Source organism: Anopheles coluzzii, chromosome 3 (genome assembly GCF_943734685.1).
Source record: "Anopheles coluzzii chromosome 3, AcolN3, whole genome shotgun sequence".
NCBI classification, from domain to species: domain Eukaryota; kingdom Metazoa; phylum Arthropoda; class Insecta; order Diptera; family Culicidae; genus Anopheles; species Anopheles coluzzii.
In genome coordinates this window covers 93,981,643-94,000,967 of record NC_064671.1, presented here as the reverse complement: position 1 = coordinate 94,000,967, position 19,325 = coordinate 93,981,643, and the positions used below count along the sequence as shown (strand labels likewise).

General features: G+C 48.5%; 5 protein-coding genes across 7 annotated transcripts; 2 read left to right on the top strand and 3 right to left on the bottom strand.

The window, feature by feature from the left end:
• Positions 1 to 5: 5 nt before the first annotated feature.
• Positions 6 to 3,233, bottom strand: LOC120957146 (dynein regulatory complex subunit 2). Its single transcript, XM_040379194.2, has 4 exons — positions 3,075 to 3,233; positions 2,752 to 3,004; positions 2,458 to 2,681; positions 6 to 1,040 (listed from the first exon to the last, which is right to left on the bottom strand). Exons 1-4 carry the CDS (start codon positions 3,213 to 3,215, stop codon positions 15 to 17), a joined length of 1,644 nt encoding a protein of 547 aa, XP_040235128.2. The 5' UTR covers positions 3,216 to 3,233; the 3' UTR covers positions 6 to 14.
• Positions 1,254 to 2,460, top strand: LOC120957152 (general odorant-binding protein 71). Its single transcript, XM_040379199.2, has one exon. It carries the CDS (start codon positions 1,341 to 1,343, stop codon positions 2,346 to 2,348), a length of 1,008 nt encoding a protein of 335 aa, XP_040235133.2. The 5' UTR covers positions 1,254 to 1,340; the 3' UTR covers positions 2,349 to 2,460.
• A 1,383-nt stretch (positions 3,234 to 4,616) lies between the features above and the next one.
• On the top strand, positions 4,617 to 6,171 carry LOC120957147 (dynein regulatory complex protein 10-like). The gene is made up of 5 exons (XM_040379195.2): positions 4,617 to 5,009; positions 5,072 to 5,170; positions 5,236 to 5,528; positions 5,601 to 5,909; positions 5,974 to 6,171. Exons 1-5 carry the CDS (start codon positions 4,653 to 4,655, stop codon positions 6,155 to 6,157), a joined length of 1,242 nt encoding a protein of 413 aa, XP_040235129.2. The 5' UTR covers positions 4,617 to 4,652; the 3' UTR covers positions 6,158 to 6,171.
• LOC120957150 (uncharacterized) lies at positions 6,155 to 7,582 on the bottom strand. Its single transcript, XM_040379197.2, has 2 exons — positions 7,287 to 7,582; positions 6,155 to 7,212 (listed from the first exon to the last, which is right to left on the bottom strand). The coding sequence occupies exons 1-2, from the start codon at positions 7,463 to 7,465 to the stop codon at positions 6,312 to 6,314; spliced, it is 1,080 nt and encodes a 359-aa protein (XP_040235131.1). The 5' UTR covers positions 7,466 to 7,582; the 3' UTR covers positions 6,155 to 6,311.
• Positions 7,583 to 17,521: 9,939 nt separating this feature from the next.
• On the bottom strand, positions 17,522 to 18,911 carry LOC120958333 (protein midgut expression 1-like). Of its 3 annotated transcripts, none has more exons than XM_040381049.2 (2): positions 18,692 to 18,911; positions 17,522 to 17,910 (listed from the first exon to the last, which is right to left on the bottom strand). In XM_040381049.2, exons 1-2 carry the CDS (start codon positions 18,742 to 18,744, stop codon positions 17,706 to 17,708), a joined length of 258 nt encoding a protein of 85 aa, XP_040236983.1. In that variant the 5' UTR covers positions 18,745 to 18,911; the 3' UTR covers positions 17,522 to 17,705. The 3 variants fall into 3 exon arrangements, with proteins under 3 accessions (XP_040236983.1, XP_040236982.1, XP_040236984.1); XM_040381048.2 differs by lacking the exon at positions 18,692 to 18,911 and adding an exon at positions 18,496 to 18,619; XM_040381050.2 differs by lacking the exon at positions 18,692 to 18,911 and adding an exon at positions 17,978 to 18,425.
• Positions 18,912 to 19,325: the final 414 nt, after the last annotated feature.

The following is a 19,325-nucleotide window of genomic DNA, read 5'->3' as shown; positions in this document are numbered from 1 at the left end:
ACACTCCGGCACGCTCAGGCTCTGTTTGGGACCATGGAGTAAATTTCGGACGACTTCGCCCGCACCTCCAGCAGCCGCTCGTTCCGAATGGCGTTGCTGAGGTTCCCCTCGATGCAGGTCACCGGCCGCCGCTGCTGCTGTCCACCGGCTCGGAATCGAACCGCCTTGCGAGTTCCCTCCGGCACGATCACCTCCTCGTCGACGCGCACCAGCTTCTCGATCCTCATTGAGGTGGGACGTTTGGTAAGCAGATCGGCGTTCGATTCGACCGGCCCGCCGCTGTTCATGTTGACCGTGATGAGGTAATCCTTCAGGTGCGCCTTCAGCTGCTCGTTCCGATCGATCAGCTGCTGCTTTTCCTCCCGCAGGCAGGCCACATCGATGCGCGCTTTGTTGAACCGCATCCAGAAACTCTCGAACAGTTCCGCCGTGTCGAACACTTCGCGCTTGAACGATTCCATCGTGGGATCCAACGTGGCGACAGGGACGAGCGCTCGCTCGCCGGCTGCCGGCTGTTCCGATTGTGCGGTTTCGTTGTTCGCACGTCGGACGAAGGGCAGCAAATCTTCCGACTCGGTTTCATACTTTTTGCAGAAGCTCGCGATCTGGTAGATCGATTTCACCTTCTTCAGCATCGCCTGGAGATGCTTGATGGCGTCGTTACTGTAGACGGCGAGCGTTTTCAGCTGCTCGCGGTCAAGCCGGGTACCGAGTTCCATCTCCTGCTTGAGGTTCTGGACGCGTGACTGCAGCTCGGCCTTGCTTTTCTGCATCTGCTTCATGTTAAAGTCGTGCTCCTCCTTCAGCGTGGCCAGCTTGAGCCGCAGATCCGCTATCTGGTCGCTCAGCCGTGCTACCTCCGCGTAGTGGTCCTGGATGTTCTTGGTGTCGCTCGAGTCTTGGTCGCGCAGCGTGTTGTACTCGTTCCGGTACTCCTCCGTGTTGCGCAGGTAGACGTTGAGTACGCGCTGGAACTCTTTCCACAGACGTTCCATCTCCCGCTCCCGCTCTTTGGTGATCATTTCCAGCTTCAGTATCATCTGCAAGGTATGCAAGGTACAGCGGTTAGGGGGGGAGTTGCAGGTGAACAGTGTACATGGCATGATATGTGTGGCATCTCAAGGCTGACGGCAATTAACATGTCCACTCTGTAGGCATCGCATTGTTATCGCGCATTCTGACAGACCAATTGGCCGATGGATCTGTCCATCAAATGTGGGTCGCTCGGTGAGGTATAAAACCCGTACCGACTCGTCCAACTTCGATGAAGTAGCTCTAGAAATCAGGTATCAGGTAGTTCGGGGAGTCAGAAGCGAAATGTTGAAACACATTTAACGGAGATGGACGAGAACACACCGCAGAAAAGGTGTGTTGGCAGAGCAGTCACCGTTGGCATTTGTGGTGCGATAGTGCTTCTGCTGCTGGTGGGCACGTCTCCTGCGCCGGTCGAAGGTTTGCGCTGTCGCACGGGTGAAGGACCGAGCGCCGACGACGTGAAGCGTATCGTGCGGACGTGCATGAACAAGATAACGAACGCGGGGTCGGAGAATCGTAGCAGTGACGAGTACGCGGACTATGACTCATCGGCATCGGACGAGTCGAACGAGCAGAAAGACAACGGCGACGACAACGGCAGGCAAGGCAGCTCGCAGCCCAAAAGGCAGGGAGGATCGAACAAGGTGTACTACGATCGGCGCTACGATGGAAACGATCGAGGACAGGGACGGATGAACCGACCGGAGGAGGGTGGCCGATGGCAGCAGATGGATGGCAGCAGAAGAGAGCAGAGTCGCAACGGAGAGCCGGATCGAGCGAGAACGATGGGCGAGTGGGGACAGCGCGATCGCAACGACGAGGAGCAACAGATGATGCGCGACTACGGAAGAAGTCACCGCCGACGCAAACGGCAGTACTACGGAGGTCAAACGTCGGGTTCGTCGTCTTCCGGGTCGGCGGGTGAGCATTCCTACAACGGACGCGCTTCGCCCCAGTACGGGGAAGCGGGACAGGGTGGCAATGGAACACGGAGCGGTGGGAACTCCTCCTCCTCCACGATCGAACGCGATCGGGCCTGCTTGATGCAGTGTTTCTTCGAGGAGATGAAAGCAACGAACGCGGACGGGTTTCCCGAGAAGCACAAGGTGCTGCACGTCATCACGAAGGACATCCGGGAGCACGAGCTGCGCGAGTTTTACGTCGACTCGATCCAGGAGTGCTTCCACATGCTCGGGCTGGACAATCGGCTAAAGGACAAGTGCGACTATTCGATGCGCTTTGTCACGTGCTTGAGCGACCGGTTCGAGACGAACTGTGACGATTGGGAAAGTGTGACTTCCGCTATGTTTTAGACGATAGTTTGGCGAATCATTTTAAACAGCACACGGCGCACCAGCTTTTTTTAGCAACTCCGTTAGCAGGGCAATAAAACATTCATTCGATGACAGAATCGCTACTTACCGAGTTTTTCAGCTCATCCTTCTTGAGCATGTGCTCCTCCTCGTTGCGCAGTCGGTCGGTGCGCGCCTTCTCTGCCAGCCCGTAAAACACACACTCCAGGTCCTTCTGCAGCTCGAACTTTTTCTGCTTGTACAGCTCCATCTCGCGCTGGTAGTTGTCGATGATTTCTTTCTTATCGAGCTCGTACAGCTCCGTCAGAAAGTTGACACGATCGTTGTGAATGCCTGCGTACGGAAGGAAGGTATGGAAGGGTGGTCACACACGTTGGTACACGCGTGTCCAGCGCCTACTTACGTATGATCTTCTCCACGCGCTCCATGTGCGCATGCAGCATGGTGGAGTACAAATCTTCCGACTCGTCCAGATCGCACAGCAGCCGCTTGATGACGGCATTCTTGTTCTCGATGCACTCGGTGCACGTCTTCTCCACCGCTTCCACCTCCTCCTTCAGCTCTTTGCACTTGATGTTGCGTAGAATGGTGCGCCACTCTTGGTTGATTTTGGCCAGATTTAGTCGCGCAAACGCATCCTCCCTTTTCAGCTTGTTCTTTTCGGGGGTAAGTATAGTAAGTTATTGTTTAGTACGATTTTTTTTTTACTGAAAATCTGTGACTTACCTTCATGAATGTCGCTATAAGTTGTTGCTTCCGGCGTCTGGCCTCTTCCTCCATATCGGCCCGGTGCTGCAAGTACCTTGCCCGCTCTTCGTCGGACATTTTGGCCAGCTTATTTTTATTCCCTCCCTTTTTCTTTCCCATTTTGGATATATTTTTGTGCTAACTTTTAACTTTTTACTAAATAATTGAGCTTGTTTCGGTATGAACAGTTCCAATCACTGTCGTTGTTCCTCTAGGATTGTTTATTTGAAGACAACGCACAACGGAGCCACCTGGTGGGGTTTCCTTGGCGACCGTTGCAGGCACGCGCGGTGCACAGTTCAACAGTAGACGGGTTTGGAACGGTATTCTCCAGTAGTCAAAAACCATGTCCAGCTTTGACTCTATCCTTGATTTGAAGAACGAACCGGCATTAGAAGAGGATGTAGATTTTACACTCCAGAAAGAGCGCATCGAGGAAGCTTTCGAAGAGCTGTTGAACGATTTGGAAGCGTTTGTAAGGGTAGAAGCATATCTTAAAAAGAGTCCAAAGGATGGAGAAACCGCTTGGAGGAATTTGGTTGGATATGCTCAAGGTTATGAAAATTACACGATATTTCAACACATGCTGAGAGATTTGGACACAAAGTCCAAAGGAGCGGGATGCTGTGCCGATGATCCAATCACTCAGCTTGCAGGAGAAGTGATACGACATGTCCGGATCATTGGCGAGAGCTCACTGTTGCGTCCACCAAGCCCCAGAGTGACAATCAAGAACCGGGCCGAGTATGAAACGTTCCGCTGGAGCCGTATGATAGCCCTGCAAGAGAGTAAGCTCGAGTCACTCCAGCGCAAGATTGACGAATGCGAACGGAAAGCCAACGAAGCGGTGGCCCAACGTCGGCGCCTTCACCAGCGCAGTGCAGCGGAAATGGAGGACCAACTCACTGCCTCACAAAGCGTCCTTGTGGACATGAAGCTGGACGGCGACGGGATCATTCAACGGCTACAGAATCAGCTAGCCAGTAAGCCACACTTTGAGACCACGCCGGATTATCTCTCGCTGCTCGATAAGCACGAGCAGAAGAAGAAGCGCATCGCCAAGATGGACGCGCAGCTGCAGCTGTGGGTTAAAAAGTACGACAAGTTCATTGGCGAACCGATGCCTTCGCTGCGGGCGCTGGAGGAAAAGGTGGCCGGGCTGGACGAGTGGCGCGACACTGTGTTCCGGCCGCAGGAGGAACGGTTGCGCCAGCTGCGGGACCAGATTGGAGTGTTCGAGAGTATCGCAACGGAGGAGAAGGTGCAGCAAATGCGCAAACTGCACGCGGTACGGGTGCTGCAGCGGGCGTGGAAGCGGACGCTCGACATAAAGCACGCCAAGAAGGGAAAGAAGAAAGGCAAGGGGAAGAAGTGAGTCCTTTTGAGGGAGTTTTTTGTCGAATAAAGGTTCAAAATTTTAGTACGCGCATGATCCGTTGCTATAACTACAACCACGGCTGCTATGGAATTTGTAAACCGTTTTGTTGGGGGAGTTTTCTCTTCATCTAAAGACATTTCCAGTAGCTTCAGCGACGAGGTCCGAACAACATTAAAATTATGGGCGATAGCTTTGAGGCGGTTTGTGCCGGCGATTCCGAAGAGGATGTGGTCGCCGTGAGGGCAATGGTGGAGAAGATAACGTCGGAAATAATGGCACACGGTGAGGAGGAGTACGATTCGTACGATCCGGAAAGCCTCCAGAAGGTGGAGTTTAACATTCAGATCAACCGGGTCGGCATGATCCTGGGCGAAATGACGCAAACACTTGAGGTGCTGTTCTGTCTGCCAATCATCTGCCAAAATGAAGCCCTGCTGGACGCTTGCTTCGATGTGGACGACAAGAATGTGATCAAATTCCTGAGCCAGTACATTGCGTCCAATACTACGCCCGCGATGACCAAGGACGATATCGATGTAAGGAAGCAAGGGTCAGGAAAATGGGCTCAATATTGATTGAGGTGGCATTTAACTTGCAGGTTGAGGAGCTGAAGATTCCCTCCGGACAGTTGATAGAGCTGGCGACGCTTCTCTCCAAGAAGGAACTGCACGCAGCGACGGTTGGGCACGTGAAGCAGGTAATTGGTACTAAATAACCAGAAGAAACTGTACTCCTTTCACTACGATTTCATGCCGCCGACAGCTTCCCGGTGTTTATCGTCGCTTTCTTTCGAACATACGCGAGTTCAGGAAGTTCACGATCAACAAGATGAAGCTGACGGCGCAAAAGGACCTGGCGAAGGAGAAGATACTACACCGCCTGTGGACGCGGAACGAGCGCAACAAGAAGGAAATCCGTAAGATCGAAGACATACTGGTGATGAAGAAGGAAAAGTTGGAGGAGTCGGTGCAGGAAAAGTACGCCGTGATCGAGCGGTACAGGCAGGAGTACGAAGAGTTGGGCGAGAGGAGTCGTGACAATATCGTAAAATTCATGTAAGTACGTTTCTTTTGGGCTGTTCCCTAACGACCTGGAAGACCCATTTCTCCTTCACTTCTTTTCATTAGGGATGATTCCGATCGTGAGATGTACCATTACTTCGAACGAAGCGATCAGCGGTACGAGAATCTGCTTGAGGAAGCGGCCGGCACGCAAAAGACCTACCAGCAACAGTTGCAGGCCGATCTGACGGTGGAGAAAACGAATCGGTTGAAGAAACTGAAGCTTACCAATCAGCTTCAAATGTGGCTGCACAAGTATGATAAGGATGCGGGCGAAAGGACGCACGAGCTGAAGGAGCTGGTGGCCAAGCTGAACACGCGCCAGCAGGAGTACAACCGTTGGAAGCGCAACATCTTCGATCCGCAGGAGAAAAAGTACGGTACTGGGGAAAGTTTAGAAGAGATGTGTGTGTGTGTTTGAACTGTTTTTCCTTGGCAGGTACTTTGATGCAATGGAGGAGAAGCGTCAGATTGAGATACGCGAGCAGGAGGAACGGATCGAAGCGTTTATGATGAACCGGGCGGCAAAGGTACTGCAGCGTGCGTGGCGTTCGGTCGCGGAAAGGAAGCGCAAGATGCGTGGCAAAGGTCGTGGCCGGAAGGGCAAAGGAAAGCGGAAGTAATTTTGAGGAACCTACGAGTGTTCGCTTGAATATGGTTCCCTTTTATTGCTAATAAATATCCAAGTGTGTTTGTGTTTGATTTGAATACATTTTATGCCTCTCTATCTTCCTCTACCACATCGCACTATCACACGCGGGGGCACGCGTTAAGGGTTTATCTTCTAAATATTTTCAAACTGTCCTCGCACTTGAATATGCACAGTCGCAGAAAGGTAAGCCCGAGCAGCAGCGACTGGCCGAGAAACTCGCGCTCCGCACTGTCGTTCTCTTCGTAGATAATCTTCAGCCCGGACGGTATGACGAGCCGGGATTGGATCGATTCCAGCACTTCCTCGTTCGGTGCGAGCTGCCGCTCCATGATCGAGCGGATCACCTCCTCCGACGATACCCGCTCGTTGCCGACGAAGATACCGAACAGCCGGGCGGAGAGGTACTGCTTGAGGAAGAACACGTTGCTGCTGACGGTTCCATCGGTCGGCTGATTTGCGCCACTGTCCGTAAACGGAGACGGCCTGTTGGCCAGCATAAGCATCAGCATACCGATCAGCTGCGAGCGCTGCACGTTGATGTTGGTCTGTACGGCCGAGCCCATGGCGGAGGCTTGCGCGACCGGTGGGTTTTCCACCACGTACACGTCCGCCTCCGGGATGAGGCGATTGATTTGCGACACATTGCGGATTAGCTCGTTGATGTGCAGCTTGCGATCGCTGATGTTGTAACTGTTCCAACCGGCCAGTGCGGTGGGCTGCTCCTTCGCCAGCTTGAAGTGGGCCCAGGTCACGTAGTCCAGCCCGACGTACAGCGACACGCAGCTGTTGATTTTCGGCACCATCTGTGCGCTCAGCAGGGGCGTCGTGAACTTAACGTCCTTTTTGATGGCCTTCGGCGCCACCACGGCGTCCTCCTTTGGGCCGTGCACGATGGAGTCGTAAAATTTGCGCAACACCGTCACACCGAACCCGTCCAGCTCGAGCACCTGCTCCAGGGAGAGAAAGGTGCCGAACTTTTTGCGCCATCCTTCGATCTTCTTCAGCCGGTACTTGGAGATGTTGTACCTACAACGGCGACAACGTGTTTGCAATAATTAAAGAGAAGTGGTACAAATGAATCTAATGCGTTCAAAAATTACTTGTACAGCTCCTCCACGTCCTGTTCGTTGAGTGTGTTGAGAATTTTCCTCGTTTCTTCGTCGGTGTAAGCGCACGGGAACCCGAGCTTGGTTGAACTGTCCACTTTGATTGTGCGTGTATGGACGGCGTACACGCACCGGGGATACCGGCTGCCCCGGCGTACCAGCTGCCCAAGCATGGCCAGTAACACGCCGGCCTGCGGTAGGGAAATTATTTAACTTTTCACTTGGCAAGTGAAAATCTGCTGTTGTTTGTTGCGTTACGAGAGCGAATGTAAACAGTAGCTGTGATAGAACATAACCAGAGTGACCAGAAATACCGATTTATCTGTATTCCTACCGATTTTTCATATCGGAAACCAAATCTAATCCATACCCTAGATAAAGAATGCATATTCTCGTGAGATGAAACTTTCATTTTGCGCATCAGCACCCTCCCCCCTGCTTAATACTTCTTTTTAACTGAGTTTCGAGTTTTAACCTACCGAAAACTACAGATAAAATGTTGCTGCTCATACCGAAATTTGACAAAAAAATCTGGCCACACTGAATATGACAGCCGGGAGAAAACAGTAGAGCCGCAGCTGCCGGAGGGACTTGTTTTGGCTGGAATAAGTTATTTTCTAAAATAAATAAATTGATCCTTTTTGAGTAGTAAATTGAAGTCCAGGAAGTAATTTAATGATCAGTTAGTGTGACTAGGTATTCATACCTCAACATTATTCAACGAATAAATAAAACTATAATAACGTTCCTTGGTAACGTTGTTACGCTAGGAGAGAGTAACGCTTCTAGCAGGTTTGAGTCTTGGGAATCCCGATAGATGGCGCGAGTGCCGAACAAGGGGAGGAATTCTTTGAAACGTTGACGAAACCTGCTTGCAGACATAATTTTAAATGATTTTGTTCAAGATTTAGTCTTAAATAAACAACAATCAATGAACAAGAACCTAATTCAATTTTGAATCGCAATTGACGAACTTTGTTTAACAGTTTTAATTATTGTTGAGCTTCTGTAGGTATTTGCAGATACGTTAGACTGCTCATGCTATTATAATCTACATCTTATTCAATGCTTTCGTCTCCCATTGCGTCATGTCATAACTACCCACACCACTCTGCTGCAACAAGTCGTTCTCTAGGTCGAGGGTGTTGATTTAGAGCGATCAAGCCAAATGCGTGTAGTGTATTTAAGTTTGCCGTCGTAGGAATTCCGAGCAATTTATTTCACCGAATGTTTGTGGCTTTGCGTCATCGAACCCGGGATCCTTTCTTTAACCTATTTAACGCAACTGGGGTGTGGGATTTTCCACCGAAAGGACTGTTTTTCCCACATTGAGTTGGTTTGTTTTGTGAGACATTGCCGCTAGACGATGTGTGGGCGAGCTTTCCCTTGGTGTCGCTAAGCTGGCATGGTCTTGCACCTTCCCAAAGGATATAGTTTCCACTTTGGAGTACTATAAAAAACCTGGGGAAGGAGGCTGACCGATACCTACCTTCCTATTCCATTCGGATCGCACCACAAAGCTTGCTTAGATGCCTTACACGACTCCAGTGTGTGTGTGTGTGTGTTTTTTGCGAGTTTGTTGTTTCAAAAAGGGTATAAATAGTTTCGGGTTGACTTTTGTCCCAGAATTCGAAGTAGGAAATAGGTGGTTGCTGTTGCCTTGGTGTTTCTATTTTTGGAGATCAAAGATGAAAGACTGCGGCAATGGGAAGTAGCAAAAAGCTCCTCAACCCCTACAATTTGCATTGAGCTCGATGTGGCAAGGAGGTATGTTGGAGAGGTCGTAAACGTGCTGCAGGCACGAAAACAAGAAGAAAAGAAGAACGAAAGTTTTATTCGAATTCCACACGGCGTGGGTAGCAACGTTCGTTAGGAAAAGTCAAGGATGAATAGAGACGGGGGAGCAGCCAGAAAAAACATTTCAAACTAAAACATTACGGAAGAAGTTGGCGGTAGAAAAGTAAAACACACTCACTTTTGCATTCCAGGTTGGTTGGCAAATATTTGTAGGAAAGCATTCCACTGCGGTTAACCGTTCAGGTCAGGCTGGGCCGGGAGATGTGATGAAGTTATTTTCGCTTCAGTGTCGTCCATGTCAAATGATAAGCCTTTCGGAAGCTTACATATCTTCGCTTAAGCCGTTACAACGAAGGCGTTACGGTAAAAAATAGACGCAAAAGCTTTACGCAATGATTTAATAAGATGATTGCGCAACGTGCATTGCATATCTTTGGGCGCTTTTTGTCAGTGTTGAGCCGTCCCCAAAACGCACTCAATGCAGCTCGATACATGTTCACGGACAGGTAGTTTTGTTCCTATCCATGGTATTTTGTTGATTTTGTCGTTGACGTACTTTGCCAGTCGAGTGCTGTTAACATTCTGCCACACGTTGTGTAAGACTGATTGGGAGCGCTCGATGCTCATTATCGCCGACGCGTATGATTACACCGAGTTGCAAACCAACGTTTTAGGACCGTTGTAACCACGTGGCTGACGGTGGAGGCTCGGTTTTGGTAGCCTGTGCGTGTCCTATCTTAATCCTTCGATGGCACAGTGAGAACAACCGAAAGTTGGCGGGAAAAATGAGCGTAAAAAAAATATTGAAAAAATCTTACTTTTTTCTTCAACTCTTCCTTAATTATACTAAGTAATAACGTAATTTAGGTTATAAATAACACGCCTTTTTCCTCTCATTTTTAATCTACTGCGAGGAAAGAAGCCCATTGTGAGGTGCTGAAAAATGGGTTTTACGTAAGAAGACTGAAACGGTACGACACCTGCAACACGGCGACATCCGGTGGTAGCAAATTTCAGCCGGAAAAGCCTGCTTCCTACAAAACCCTACGGATACCAGCAACCATGGGATGGAGCGGGGTAACTGGGAGCTGATTTATCTGCACCGACACGTCACGTGCACATGCAGTTTGCGTTGGCGTGAGTGACGATCGCGCGACACAGCCCAGCCAAACGAAACCCGGCCAACCAAATGCGCGTCCGGAAGCAGCCTCGCAAATGTGCTCCTCCCCCTCGAAAGCCATTCTTTCCGTTGGGGTTGGAGACAAAATTTACACCACTGTGAGACGGGGATTAGTGCCGCTGCCATTTGGCGAGGAAAATCTGCAATCGGCACCCTCCTTCCGATGCGTTTTGATTGGCCAGATGGAATAACATTCGATAGTGCGTCGTTCGGAAAGGTAACGAGAAAGAAGCGATCAATCGATGTGCGCGTCATGCGGAAAGCGAGCACATTTTTGCAACGTGATTGAAACGCAAACGGGGCTGCAATTGATTCTCCTTTTCGGCGCTAAAACAATCTCCCCAAATTCCATAAACAAAATATTCATAATTGAATAATGACACAAACGTTTCTCTCCGGATTAAAACGAATCACAAATCCGGACAAGCGGTACACCCATCGATTGTGGTGGGATTTGAGAATCATCTCACAAACGACACAGGAAGCAAACGAAAAAAAAAACCAACAGCCAACCAACCTGCTCAAAACAACCTGCTAAAGACGCAGACGATCGGCAGCAATTTGAGATGATTGTAGTTTTCTTTTTTCTCACGCGCCCGTTCGTTGCGTTCTTGTACGTCCCGAGAGAGGGACGTTTGTTTTTCGCCCACCAGCGCCATGGCTAACCGCTGTGATTGTGTAATTACGTATAATTTCCAGATGGCCATTTAATTTAACGTTAGTCACAATGGTGCGAGGGAGCGCGTTTTTTGTGTGTGTTATCTCTTGCTGCCCATTTTATTCGATCCATTTTCGTTTTCGTTCGAGATTTCAATGAGCAGTTAATCTGCAAAAAAACAGAAGAGAACCATAAGAAAATCACCAAAATCGGACCAAACGGACACACATTCGAATGCTGCGGTCTTTATTAAATTATATGATGGGTGTGCGATTGTTTTAAAATGTTCTGTTTTTGCATCAAAAAGGAATAAAAGAAAGAAATTTTGTAGACGTTTTGGAAGAGGTAAGCACACGAGAGAAAGATTGCGAAGGAAGCGACCGCTTAGAACAGCAATTTTCGACACGTAACTCAAGCAGTTCGATTGGTTCTGGTGAAGGAATTTATGATATGCGTGTTGGCGAAGGAATCTTTCCCCTTTCCAGCCAATGCTAATGATGCTTCTCGTTTCAAGGGCACTTTTTCTAGCGGATACACTTTCTACTTTTTGTGGCGACTCTCTTCTTCTCTAAACACCTAAATGCCCGTTCCGTTAGCAAATGATACATTAGAATTGGGTTAGAATTGTCTGTCTAGACGGGTTTTCTTGTCATCTCTAAAGAGTGCAGAACGGGTGTAAAAAAAGAACCATAAATCGATTCGTTCTATGAATCTACCATCAAACGATCGATTGGCGCCTAAATGTAGACAATGCGGTTGCAGCAAAGAAGGTCCTTCAGGATTGATTGTTACATTCATTAATCAAGTTTATGACAATTTTTCAAGCTTCAAATGTACCATCCCGTGTGAGCATTCGGATGTCGAGCATAAATCCTGCTTGTTAGAGCGTTTTGCCGAAACAATCATTGGTCAACATGGGGGGAATCGGTCCTTAAAGGAGTCGTCTCCACGCCGCTACATAATTGCTTCTGTTCGCCATTTTATGCCCTACCCTACGCAAGCCATCAGGCCCGTACCTCGTTACGGAGCAAAACATTGGCATTAAAACCGTTGATTAGCGCGAGACTGAAGCGTCCCGCTCGCTCCGGTGTCGTTGTAGTGGAAAAGCGGAAAAATCGTCGTAAAAAACAAGCTCCACTACCATCAAACACGGCACACGGCTCATGATTAACTTAATACAAATAAACGGATTATGATTTTATGCTCGTGTCGTGTCGATGCCGGGCTGGACACTCGTTCCTGCTCAGCTCTCGGTTGATGATAATTGCAAAATATTCCTCTGCAGACCCTTTTCAGTGCATTGGGCTGTCAAAAAAGCTGCCAGCGGAAAGATTGAAGATGGGCAGCGGACAGTGAGTAAGATCAGCCGTGAAGATGAGTCGCGCCGTACCGTACACACATAGTATGTTTCATCGCGCGAAATGACACCATCGTAAAACCATCATCGTGTACACGAGCGAGTGGAAAATAAAAATAACATGCCCCGGTTATGAATGGTGGCCATTAGCTGTTATTATTATTATCGCCATACCAGTAGTCATCATCATGGGTCGTTCGAATCGGTAACGGTCGCGAATGTCGAAGTGTTTTGTGCCCATAAAAAGCGGTTGTCCTTCTGATCCCCCTCCCCCATTTGGTTGTGGATGTGGAAGCATGCCAGCAACTTTGGCAAACATTGGCCGACTGTCTTTGAACGACTGTCTTCGTCCTTTTTCCCGCGTCCCGGATGTTGGGGCTCCATGGAAACCCTTTCCATGGCGGGACAAGGGGAAGTGAATTTGACTGGTGGACATCATAAAATTTTTAGCTGAGTTTTGCTGCTTTGTAGCAAGAAGTAGTAGTAGCAGCAGCAGCTAACACGACAGGCGCTTGTTACGACCCGGGCGCCCGTCGTAATGGCTTTCGTCGAGCACGGAGCTAACGAGTTGTTTGCCACATGGCCCACCGTCCTTTGCCGCCGGGAGTCGCTATTTGCGACGCGATGCTGGTGCGTTGATAAGAAAACGGGATTGTCCCACTATCCCACAGTCCAGCTTCGATGCGCCGTATTGTTTTCCGTGGAGTGAATCCTTTTAATGGCAGCAGCAGTGAAACAAAAAAAAAACGAGGTTAATGGTTATTCGTTCAGAGAATATGTTCACCAGTATTTGGGCCTAAGGTAGCAGAAGGATGCGCATTCAATCTTTCGACTTCTCGACAAACACAGTTAGTTAAGGGGAAATTTATTGTACTTTTTTCGAAACAGAAAAAATAACACATAAAAACATATAAAAGCAATTTGCATTTTAGCAAACAGTTTAAAGTCTACAAATTTACTCACCTTTGGTCTGTTCTAATGTCAGTTAGCGAACAACATCCAGCAGCCTGCGGGTGTTAGACGAAATATTGCACATCATTCCTGCAAGATGACGTTTGGTGGCTCCATTAGAAAGCCTTCCCGGCAGTTCATCATAACCTTCGGTGGGCTTTTGTGGCCAAATTTATCTCCCGCGGGTAATGCGTTTGCGTGAGGCCGTTAAAACTTTTCCCATCAAATTACGCCCTAGATCGGGTAACGACGCGAGAGGTTTGGGCTTCTGTCGAAGCAAGCTTCTGGCAAGTGTTGGTAAAAAAACCGAACAAAACTATACACAGATTCTAGGAAGCATTTAACGAAAAGAATGATCTAATGCGCCTAAAGTTAGGCAATTTGTTCGACATCATTTCTTTAATAGGATCTCCAGCAGAGCTTTTCGTGTGCTTATTTTTCAAACGCTTTATATTGATCAGCATCAAACTATTCACAGCACAGGGAGCAATTTCCTGTCCGAGTGCCATAAATTTCCAGCTCCGTGAACTGCTTCTACTTAATACTTCAGTGGATCGATTCAGCGAATGAAGAATTAGTACGATTTGGCAGTTCGCGAGCGCGCCACCCGCGCTTGATTCAATTTTGTGCCGCCGAGGGATGAACCTCCCAGTTTGCAACAAGGACAGGCAAGCTCACAAAAGGCGCGTGGTAAGGCACCATCGGGGCACCACCGTACAAATTTATGGCACAATTCTTTCGGGTCATAAACTCGGCAAAGAAATACAACCGCCCACCTCTCTCCCGCGGGGAAGGTGTCGTCGCCAAATGCAATGCACCGGTGGTATCGGTGGTTAGGTTGGGGCAAACTTTCGGGCTAGGTGCGTGCAAAAAGATGCTTAAAAAAGACACCTTTCGCACGTTTTCGTGGAAATGCTGGTGAAAATTTACGACCAACCGACAGCTTGCGGATGACAACCGATGGCGATGGCTTCGGTTCGATCCAACAACTTTGTCCTGTGGTGGTGTAGTTCGGGGAGAGGGGGTGGCTAGTTGGTGCTAAAATTGATAAACTTTACTCCAACAGCCTCTCACCTGGCTGGGTTTGGGTTTGGTGATGGGTTCGTTTCCGACCGCACTTGTACCCTTACTCTCTCCTATCGACTACCGCCGTTGGGTCAGCTTTGTTTGGAAGTAAGTATTTTCCCACCGCTTCAGCGAATGGTAGGATGTTTGTAGCCTTGTGCTTCCAGTTGCAGGTTTGCAGCAGCAGCAGCAGCAGTATCAACGCCCCGATGACTTCCAAAAATCCGCTTAAAGTAGGTGCAGATTTTTATTCCACCGAAAGTTAGGCGGCTGGGTTTACGTCATGGTGCGTTCGTTCGCTCCAGCTTCTCGCTGAATGCCCTGCTGCATCGTTTTTTGTAAATAACCGATAGAGTGCAGCGACAGAAAAGTTCGAAAACCGATGACAGACTTTAGACTTGTTCGGCTGAAAGCTTGCCGGAGGGAAGTAAGAACCAACCAAAAAAAGAAAAAAAAGAAAGATATTATAATAATACCTTCCGTTCGCCACGCTTCTGACGGCTTAATTAATAACGGCATCATCAGCTTCGAGTTTGGGACCGGATGCTTAAAGCGCTTTCGGTGGCAAGGAGAAGAACAAGCTGTGCTGTTGCTGCTGTCTGTGTAACATTTAGGGGCTTATTTATTATAATCTTTGTAAAGTCTCGCTGTTGACGCTGTCGCTGGCGATGGTGACGACGAACCAGTGCTGTTAAATCCCTTTCGCGCTGCTGTCGTCGAATGTCTTCGCCAAAAGACCCCGGGCCCGGGATCGAAATGCGCATCGTTGCACCGGCGGCTTCGGCGCGTTACGAGGCTCGCTCGATGGGAGGTTTTTGAAGGATGGCGAAATATTTTTGACATGAGGCGTTTTTTCTGGGTAGTTTTGTTCGCTCATTCACATCGTAAGCGGATTATTGGATCAGGCGGGCAAATAAGCATAACCTGATTGAGCACATTTGTGAAAAAAAGGTGAATCAGCATCATCATCATCATCATCATTTTGGTTGCCAATAAAAAATAGGTTGAGCATGTTTTGGGTATAATGGCATCATTAGGGAAGGGAAATGATGCATTGCTGCAATCGATCGCACAGAGATGTAGGTCAAGGTGGATTAGTTGGTTTGTGTTTTTAAATTGTACTAATAAGCTGATTAAAATTGTTCTATCTCTGGATGAATGTTGGGTGATTTTTGTGATGTGGCAAGCTTAATAAATTGAAAAACGTATCGTTTAAAACACTTGAAAGCAATAAAATATTAATTGCTGCTAGCTTATCAATTACAGCACACGGGAAACAGGTTCCCATTACAGGATTGTTTTCAAAGATCATCCCATAAATAACGCTCCCATTGATGAGCGAAATTATCACCCACACTGCACCACACATATTGCTGGTTTCAGCTGCACACGTGTTAGGCAGAAAAAAAGAGCAGCGATTGCAACGTTAGCTGTGAACATAAATTACCACCTAACCGGTGCGTGCGATCGGTGCGGATGGTCATATCGGTGCGCAACACGCAGCAACAACGCAGCAGGATTAATTCGGCTGCATCCAGGCAGGACGGTTGATGCTGCCGCAAGTGACCGTTGCGTAATTTGATCCGCAAATGCTCGAGCACATGCACCGCAGAAGTTGCAAGTTGCTGGTTGGCTGGTTGGTTGGATGGTGTAAAAATAGATCCCGCTCCTGTTCGTTAGCACCTTTCTCGCGCTCCATAATCCATAATTTACGTGCTTAGAAACGCCTACCGTGGACCGAGGGCGGGCATGAAGCGGGCGTAATTCAATGCTGCGACATTAAGTAGCCCGGATTTATGATCGACCATTTGTTAGCGGTGGCACACACTTCAAACGCATCTCACGCAACCAGCACCGTGAGCGTGTACAGGGCGAGCGGTGTCGGCCTATGGGCTGAGTTGTGAAGAAAAACAAACGCATCGGCCGCCGATGCCAATAGATGAATGAAAAATAGGTACGACCGTGCCAAACGCAGCGTTGCAAATTGCATGCTCATTGACGCTTGACGGGGAGTTAGGATAGTTTGGGAGATAGGATGCGGCCAACGCCAACGAAAGGGTAGGCTTGTTGGGGCCTTAAGCTTCCGGATCCCTGTTTAGCTGGACCGAGTGACGTAAAATGGTGCGAAATCGTTCTCCTCGTTGGGCGATTTATTTACCGTATAGGACGGTTGGACGCTCAATGACGATAGCGTCATAATTTCTGGTCCGCAACATGAGCCGCAGTTAGCCGCTCAGACAAAGGACGCTTTAGTGCGTTTGCGGTTGAACGGAAGTAAGCAGGAATAATTTTACAATCTGATAGCTTCTACCCAGTGCCCAGACGGACTTGCGGGTGCGTGAATAAATTATCGCTGTAAAGCGTCACGACGCATTCCCGGAATTGAAAGACCCTTTTTGTAACATGACTTGAAAGCGCGAGTGTTGCTCAAGTCGTGCTTAGTTCCAGTGGAAGTAATTCCCCTCCTCATTTGCACCCTCATTTCCAATCACCCATTTGACCTTGCACCAGACCTGTGAGCTCGAATCAGCTGATACTTTCTTTCTTTTAAAATATCCTTCGGCTGTCACACTATCAGGTAGTGCCGATCGAAGACCAAGACCACGACGGTCAGTCAGTAATTAATCCTTCCATCAGCGCACGAATCGCTTCTCGCACGTTGCGTGACTGCGTGACGCTTTTTACACGCTTTTCGGCAGGAAGTTGTACTTTGAGGGAACAGGTCGTGTGTTTTGCAGACTGATTCGTTTCGGAAGAAACAGTTCCGACTGCCGGTTGGATTTCCGATAGCAGCTGAGGGGAGAGAGACAGAGAGAACTGTGCGATAATTTACATAAATTTAGGCGTACAGACACATCACGTCAACGGGCGGCATTGTTTGAAATTGTTCAAGCTCAAATTGCTTCACTTTTATAATTGCCAAAACGAGGGGGAAACACCAAACACGGGACAGCTTAATTTGTAATGGTCTTCTTAATTTTGACCATCCAATTAGAGCAACTTTATCGCCAAATGAGATCGCACACACCTTAACGCTCGTTCCGGGAAGGGAGTGCATCGTCTAGTCGCTGCTTGTCCGACGGCTTATCGCGGTACAACTAACAAATCTAGCGTTATCTACGACCGGTTGTGAAAGTAACCATTCAAACTGACACTGATAAAATGCAAGCTGCGTCAGCATAGACTTGGACAAACTGGGAAGGATGATTCACGCGGTTGGATGTTGTTCTTCTTTGCTTTTGGTGAGCATTGGTGAGTGCACCTCGATTTATTAAACGGGAAATTTTGGAACGAAAACACACACACTCACACTTGAGGCCGCAACACTATTTTCCTTGGTTCCTGCCTAAGTCTAATCACATATCACAGCGTTCATAGTGGATGCATTGTGGGGCGACTCTCTCATCAATACACCCAGGTGGATTCCTTTTCCTCGTGGAAGCCGTCCGGCATCAGTGCGTTTAGTATGAGACTTCGTGGCGTGGTCGTATCGGAGTCCGAATCTCGGTTGTGGAAGATGCCAAAGTAGACGCCCAATCCGATCGCCAAGCAGATGATAACTACCACAAACACCATGCAGCAGATCGTCTGCAGTGCGCAGGTACAGCAGCTGTTGAGGGGAGAAGATGAGTCGCATTAGACAATGAAGGTAAAGCACGAAGAATCTTGATCTCTACCAGCAAGCAATACGCTTGGTGCAATCGCAACAACACCGAAGTATACCACACATTTTAACCGTTTGTTGCCGGTAATCAATCACAACCGGTCGTTTGCGTGTACGAACCGGCACTGAGCAGGAAGTCTGCACCTAGCGTTAAACTACATAGAAAGCTTTGGAGATAACGCAAAAAACAATCGCTCGTTATCGGATATCTAGGTGCGGGGCTGTATACGTGTTATCGCCGAGATATTCAAATAGCACCGTGTGTTGATTCAGATGGCAGGTTGTGTGTGACTGTCCCCTGTCGTCACAGTGTACCAAGACACCAAGATTGGGAACCGGCGGCTGACACCGGAACTGATAATACATTTCAATCAAATCGAAACCCTGAACAGAGGTGACACACATACACCCCCCTGTAGATGGTACAATTCCTGGTGGGTTTGTCCCAATTTGTTGTGATTGTTTAGGGGGGGGATAAACACCTTATCGTCGTCGGTGTGATGACTAACACCGGTATTTGGAGCTACTTACTAGCACGCGGTTTGAAGAAGGCTTTTCACGCAGAACCAAATCGTTTTGATAAAACAACACATTTTCGAGGCGTCTTGGTGCGAGAAGCTGCACACCGTGCAAGACAGAGATTGTGGAAAAACCTCACTGCCTACTTGGGTGAAGTGGCAGAGATGCCTCGACTCAAAAACTTCACCATGTTTCCATGTCAACTTACCAGCAAGCAATCGAGGCAGCACAATCGCAACAGCATCCGATCAGGGAACACATCTTCGCCTTTCTGCGTCTTTGAACTTCCGAAGATCCGACACTTGTGCCTAAACTGGGGCTTTTAGCGCTCGAATGTGAAATACGGCAAGCAACGGGTAACCTTCGTTACAGATGTAGGTTGGCACGGAACTGAACTAAGGTACGATCCAACGTGCCTATGTAAACTACCCTGCACGATGGTGCCAAAACATACACATATCTCTCCAACGTGGAGGAGGGTGATAGTTTTCCAAAACCATACTCGTACCATCAACCGAAGGCTTCCCTATCTGAAGTGGTTTGATTACCGGGGGACCTGGGGGTTGGGACCAGTATCACGGAAGGCAAACAGAACAGCCTATACAGTGCTGGACGAACCATTTAGCGAAGTTAGTAGTTGATAAGCTTACTCTCCAAGGCAGTACCGTAGTACTCCTCCCTCAACTAGTACTAGTGAATGTGTGCGTCAGATTGTTCACAGTTCAAACAGTGCTCGATCGACGCTGAAGGTTTTTGGTTCGTTGTTGATTGCCTTACCGTACAGCGATAACACGATAATGGCGGAGTGAAGTGGCTTCCTAGGCATCAATCAATGTTTATGA